The sequence below is a fragment of the Adiantum capillus-veneris genome, chromosome 30, assembly GCF_014529385.1.
Source record: "Adiantum capillus-veneris isolate H3 chromosome 30, ASM1452938v2, whole genome shotgun sequence".
In the NCBI taxonomy this organism is placed as follows: domain Eukaryota; kingdom Viridiplantae; phylum Streptophyta; class Polypodiopsida; order Polypodiales; family Pteridaceae; genus Adiantum; species Adiantum capillus-veneris.
The window spans coordinates 11,720,518-11,726,517 of NC_140960.1; the positions used below are offsets into that span (position 1 = coordinate 11,720,518).

At 42.0% G+C, this 6,000-nt stretch overlaps 1 protein-coding gene across 1 annotated transcript in view; it reads left to right on the forward strand.

Annotated features, from left to right (window-relative positions):
- Positions 1 to 2,729, forward strand: part of EIF3E (eukaryotic translation initiation factor 3E) — a 70,780-nt gene extending 68,051 nt beyond the window's left edge. The window contains exons 7-8 of the mRNA XM_086506988.1: positions 1,758 to 1,895; positions 2,088 to 2,729. Coding sequence (XP_086363114.1) covers positions 1,758 to 1,895; positions 2,088 to 2,193 — 244 coding nt within the window. The 3' untranslated portion in view covers positions 2,194 to 2,729. The remainder of the gene's footprint in view (positions 1 to 1,757; positions 1,896 to 2,087) is intronic.
- Positions 2,730 to 6,000: the final 3,271 nt, after the last annotated feature.

Sequence of the window (6,000 nt, forward strand, 5' to 3'; positions counted from 1 at the left end):
AGAATGTCGCGAAGCTCCCAGTTAGAGGGTCGCTCGCTTTCGCATTTGCTGATGACTTTTTCGGCGGTAGATGAAGCTAGGGGTCGCTGGCTAAACTGATTCAACTCCACCTTCAACGTAATCGACCCTTCGTTGGACCCTGAAGAAAGGACCGTTATCCTCCTTGGTGGGGAGGCTCGCAGGAAGCGGATGCTCTTCTCGGTACGCCGTGATCCGCACTCGAGGGACGGAACCGCAGGGCATGTGTCTGTGGCGAAGTTCCTCGGTGAAGTTGTACCCCAGTATTTGGGTGCTCTGCATTGGCGGATGGGGAGATAATGCTCCCCTTCCTATGCTGTTATTTTGAATCCGATCCCTTTCGGGGGAAATGACGTAATTCTCCCCAAGCGAAGCCAGATGAGCTACAAGAGCGCCCAAGTGCCATTCCCTCCCAGGGGGGTCAACTTCACCTAAAAGGGGTTGGGAGGTGCAAACGGGAGACATCACCAACCTCAACGGACGCCACTTGTGAGCCGATGCCCTTCCAAGCGGGTATGGTATTTCCTAGGGGAAAACTGTCGGGTTTCAAAGGCAGTTTAGTGAGGTGAGCGATAAGCTACCTAGAGGAGGCAACTCCAAAGGGAAGACCGAAGCAAGTCCCGCAGTACCTGGGCCTCGGAACAGAGGTACTTGGTCGTTATCACGCCCACATCCAAGTGTCGAAGTGGGTCTCTCAAGGGATTAGTCATGGCCCTAAGAGTGTAGATAATTCTGAACTCTCGTAGTCTAGAGGAAACTAGTGACAAAAGCGTATGCCTTCGGTTTCTGGGTGCATAGTCTTGGTCGTTCTTCTTGTATACTTTTTTGGTGTATGAGGGGAGAGGCCGGGCGTGCCCTACCCGACTCCGAAAACAAAACAAAACAAAAAGAAATTGCAAATATTCTGCTGAATCCATGCCATGTCTTGGGTTCTTAATGGCTTATGTCCTGTAAGACAGAGTGGTGAAGACGGGAGCACGCCCGATGCGCAATGAAGTAAGGGTGGGGGTGGCTAATAAGTTCGGGGTTCGAGCACGGAGATGCTTCAAATAAAATTCCAGTAGCCTTTGAAAGCACTGGTTTGCTCTGTCTGCTCTTTTGTAGGACAGGTATGCTTTCAGAAAAGCACACGCCTGATGCTGTAATACCACTGTCACAAGACGGGCACCACGTGCCAATAGAAGAGAACAGACCGAATAAACTTTTAGCACTTCAATAACAATTGAACTGAGAGAGAGAGAGAGAGAGAGAGAGAGAGAGAGAGAGAGAGAGAGAGAGAGAGAGAGAGTTCTCCCAAGTGTCGGTGTCACTGGGGGTTTATACAATGTCTGACCCATTTTGGCGACCTGTGAGATACATTGCCCACCCCTGTGCATCTTTTTTTTGACTCTGGCTTGAACAGCAGAGGTCATTGCTGCCACCTTCCTTTTAGCTGGAAAAGAAAGAGCCGGGGCATTTGAATACGCAGAACAGTGTCACACAATCTGTGCTAGCTTTGGTGAATTACGGACATGACCTACCAATTGGCTGTATGCAAATCATACATGCGATGGCAGCAGCGTTGCTCAGTCTTTCCTAAATCCTTGTTTCAAGCTTTTGATTCTGTGACATTAAATTCTTGGTACTAAAGTTTGTCTTATATATGGCTGTTGACCTTTTTTTTTTTCTGTGAGAGTTCTATACAAGAGGTATTGCTGTCAAAGAATCACGGTTGTAACTTTTCTACTGGGAAAATGCAGCATGCTTGCAGAAAAATTGAACATGGACTATGATGATGCAGAGCGGTGGATTGTCAACCTGATTAGGAATGCCCGTCTCGATGCCATGATCGACTCTAAGATGGGGACTGTTGTAATGGGTACTCAGCATACCAACGTGTAAGCACCACATCACTCTATTTGTACTACCAAATCACTCTATTTGTACTACGTCACTCTACTTATGTACTGTCTGATTAGTTACATCTGTGAATCATTTTTGGTGGTCTGTCAATTCGTAAGGTTCCAGCTTTTCAGAAAAGCTGCCCAGGTTCCAAGCTAAAGATATCTGTCGATATGTCGACTCTGCAGGTACGAGCAAATTATTGAGACAACTAAGCAACTTTCTGTTCGGAGCTACATGCTAGCGAATGGTGTTGTTGCTGCAGCTGCAGCTACTCAAGGTTACAGCCGATAAGTCTGCATTTGTGTGAAAGGAAGGACAAAGAGGGTAGCCACTTTGTGCGTCTTGTAATGCAGTCACCTTGGAGTTTTATCTCATCAAATGATCCAATGGCTCTATCACTTTTATCACTTTTAGATCCAAAAGGGGTTCATATTCTACATGAGTGTATCTTGTGTTTGAGGCATTAACAGTGGGTTGTTCTTCTGTGAGTGGGGATGAGATTTTGCACATGAGTAAGCCAAAGTCTCTTGTGTTGTGGAGAGGACCACGGTATGATCAGTGGGTGAAAGGGTTTGACTACTTAATCAAGCAATCTGTTAGGATTGCTTGCTCTACTCATGCCTGGACAGTTTACTTAGGACTAAAGGGGGACCTAATTCCACAGCAGTGCACCTTGCCTGTGAGGCATCAGAGATGAAGTTAGTTTTGCGCAAATTGAAGTGGTGACCGGATTTTTGTAGAGGACTATTGTATGCACTATGGAGTGTAGAAGTTTGGGTGAGATGTTAATGAAAACAATCAACAGGCAGGTGTGCATTGTTCCTGTATTTCATTTTGACTGTATGCATGTGCTCTATATTGTTAAGAGTGGCTAAATCTCTTCATTCTTTGTGGATACATTTTGAAGTTGTCTCCGTTACATTTTCAAGGTATTTATTAGACCTTTACCCAATCTACTTGGGTGCTTCAAATCTTTTTGATCTCTCTTTGAAAGCATTTTGCATATCTTATCTTCGTAATTGGCAATTGTCAAACTCTAATGGCAGTATCAAGTTTTTTGGCAATTGATGGTGTACAGCAAGGCATTCTCACATCAGATTTGGCCATTTACACGAATTTACCTATGGCCTTGGTTGTGCATAGAAAGACTAGATTGACTTGGCAAAGGGGTGTATGCCTTCTTGGTGATAACATGAGGCATGGCTTCATATTCATAATCAATTTTCAAAGGAATTCCCTATGGGCACAGAGCGCCCTCTCCGCCTACAGTCAAACACACCGCTTGCTTCACACTTGACATAGCTACTTCTTGGCACGTGTATTGGGCTTTCTTGCCATTGTTTAGAAGGTTTGCATAGACCTGCACCTACATTTGCATTGTAACCGTGCTATGACTTAAGCAATGTGTAGTGTTACCTCAATCAACCACTTTTTCTGGGGTGTTGGTTGAAAATTTGTCTTCTCCCCAACCATGACCACCAACATATGTTAAGAGAGCCGTATTAGCTACACTGTTTGTAAGCTTTTTTCTCTTTAATTAACAACAATTATTTTGAGGCTTTGAAATTGATCGGGAGGATTCTACATTGTTATTGGAATTTTATACACCTTTAAGTTATGGTTTTGTTGCTTCAAGCCCCGAGTCTCCCATGATTCAATCATCAAGGAGCTTCTCATATAGTTATCAACTAAACTATATCAATACCTATGCTTTCCTTATGGTTACTTTTTATCCTTTACATGGGAAAAAATTTTCTTAGTTACTATAAGCTTTAAAGCCTAGGAGTAGGTTGGATTCCATTTTTGAAGCATAGATGTCTTTGAAAGTATGAAGAAAGGCTCATTGGAATCTATTGTGTGGTCTGCCCAAATCAATTGTCTGACTATGATACAAAGTTCATTCATTTTTGGCTTGCTTAATGTTGACACAATTGATTTGTTTGCTTCATGAATTTCGTCCATAATCTTATTGGCAATCTGAAAAATACAACTTTTGACATTTGATACTGTCAAGTCATATGCTCATGATAGACAATCTAAGTGGAAACAATATCGGCTGTTGGTTCAGGTCATCTTAAATGATACATTTCGAAGTACAATCGATCGGATTCCATATGAGGCAGCTTTTAGCCGATTATTTTAGTCTGTTGATAAGGTCTTTTCAAAGTTCATGTTGCTAATTTTGTAAGTTAAATCCCAGTGGATGTACTTGAGAGTGTTAAACTTTAGCTTATCAAAGCTCAAGAATCCTATTCTAAGCATTCTAATAACCAACGACAAGGTGTTTCTTTCAAGGAAGGTGATTGGATGTTTTAAGGATCATGAAGTAGCAAATTAAGCAAGTTGGTAAGAGGTATCTTAAACTTACATTTCTCAAGTATGGCCCGTTTTTTGTCGTCAGAAAGAAAAATGTTCCTATGCAATTATGTTTACCACCTTCTTAGACAATGCATAATGGTTGGCATGTAGTTTGGCTTAAACTTTTTAGCGTGATCCTCCAAGAAGCATTCCAAACGAGGAGCAAGTGAAGATAATTGATAAAACTGAAGTAACAAATCCAAAAGAGATTGTTTTGCATCGATTCAAGCATGGAACATTGAAACAAGCTAGGCAATACTCCTTGAAGTTCAATGATCGAGGGGCTCATGAAGCTGCTTGGGTGGTTGAGGAATTTTCATTGACTCCAAATTCGCTAGCATCATGTAAGGAGATTATGTATGTCGATATTTTAAATTTTGACATACGGCCCTCTTGAAGGAATTTTAATTGCCCTCGATTACACTTGCAAAATCAAACACAAGCCAGAAACCAACTCAATAGATATTGACTCTAAGCATTGATGCACTAAACAACACATATCCAACACTTGCTACAATCAATGAACATTGAAATCACATTCACATCATTACGTCCATCGAGATATTGGATCATGATCAATCAATAACGTATTAAGCAATAACATTTGGATCTATCCTAGATCTTGAGAGATGTTTCGATTGTCGAAATTTTGTTACTATCATGTCTATCTCTTCTCTCTGGAAACAAAAGACCAAAATGTTGCAATCATTACGTCTTTCAAACATGCACTCAAACAATACTTACATAAGACAACACACATATATCAGATTCATTTCAGGAATTCCCTGCTCGAATTGCTTCTTTTATAAAGTCATACATAATAATACTATCAGTCCATTAGTATCCTTGAAATCCAAAGGAAAATTAGTGACTTTATTCCATATGGGTAACCTGTGACAAAGGAGCGTAGTGACTTCTCTTTTGCAGTCTCGTATGCACCAGATTTAACCTTGCTGATCTCCAGGATCTCTTAGAATAGTCGAAGCTAGACCGAAATCCTGAAGGTAAAGATTCAGTATCCGAGGAGTATTTTCGAGGTCCTCCCTCTCTATGCACTTGGCATCCAATGCCAGATAGTTCTTGAATTTAGCTAAGAACTGCCGTTCACTTTAACTTTCACTTTCCTTTCCATGTGAGCCAGTATCTGTTTTGGAACAAGAATCTCCTTGTTCTCTTTCGCTTCATGTGTCCCCTCAGGCTCTTGGCACCTCACATGGATCTAGGGAATTCTCTGATCTACTAGTTGATTCCCTTTTCCTATCTTTCCTTGTGTCCCCGAACCTGTGGGTAGCTAGCCTTCCCTATCCATTGGCACGTCTGTCTCAATCATTAGAACCCTGAGGCGCACAATCATATGATCCCCTTTGTTCTCCGGAATCCTCTGATGAACTTGCATCAGGTTCCCTTAGTTCATCGGAACCTTCAGATGTGCTACCATCGGATTCTCGAGAAACCTATGATGAGCTGTCATCCGGTCCCCGTTATTCATTCTCTTCACTGGCAGACTCTTGCCTTGTTGAGGTGGATACTATCCTGTTTGTAAGATAAGTCAATAAGCCAGCATGCATTCCAAATCTTTGCTTATCATGTCCTATAAGTCTCTGAATAGAGTGAGACTTCTAGCTTAGACAATACTCTCGAAGCTCTTTTGGCAATCCACAATAAAACCGCTCAATCTGGTTTCTCAAATTAATCTTTCGAAACGAGTATACTGGCAAATAAGCATTCCAAAACCTCTGG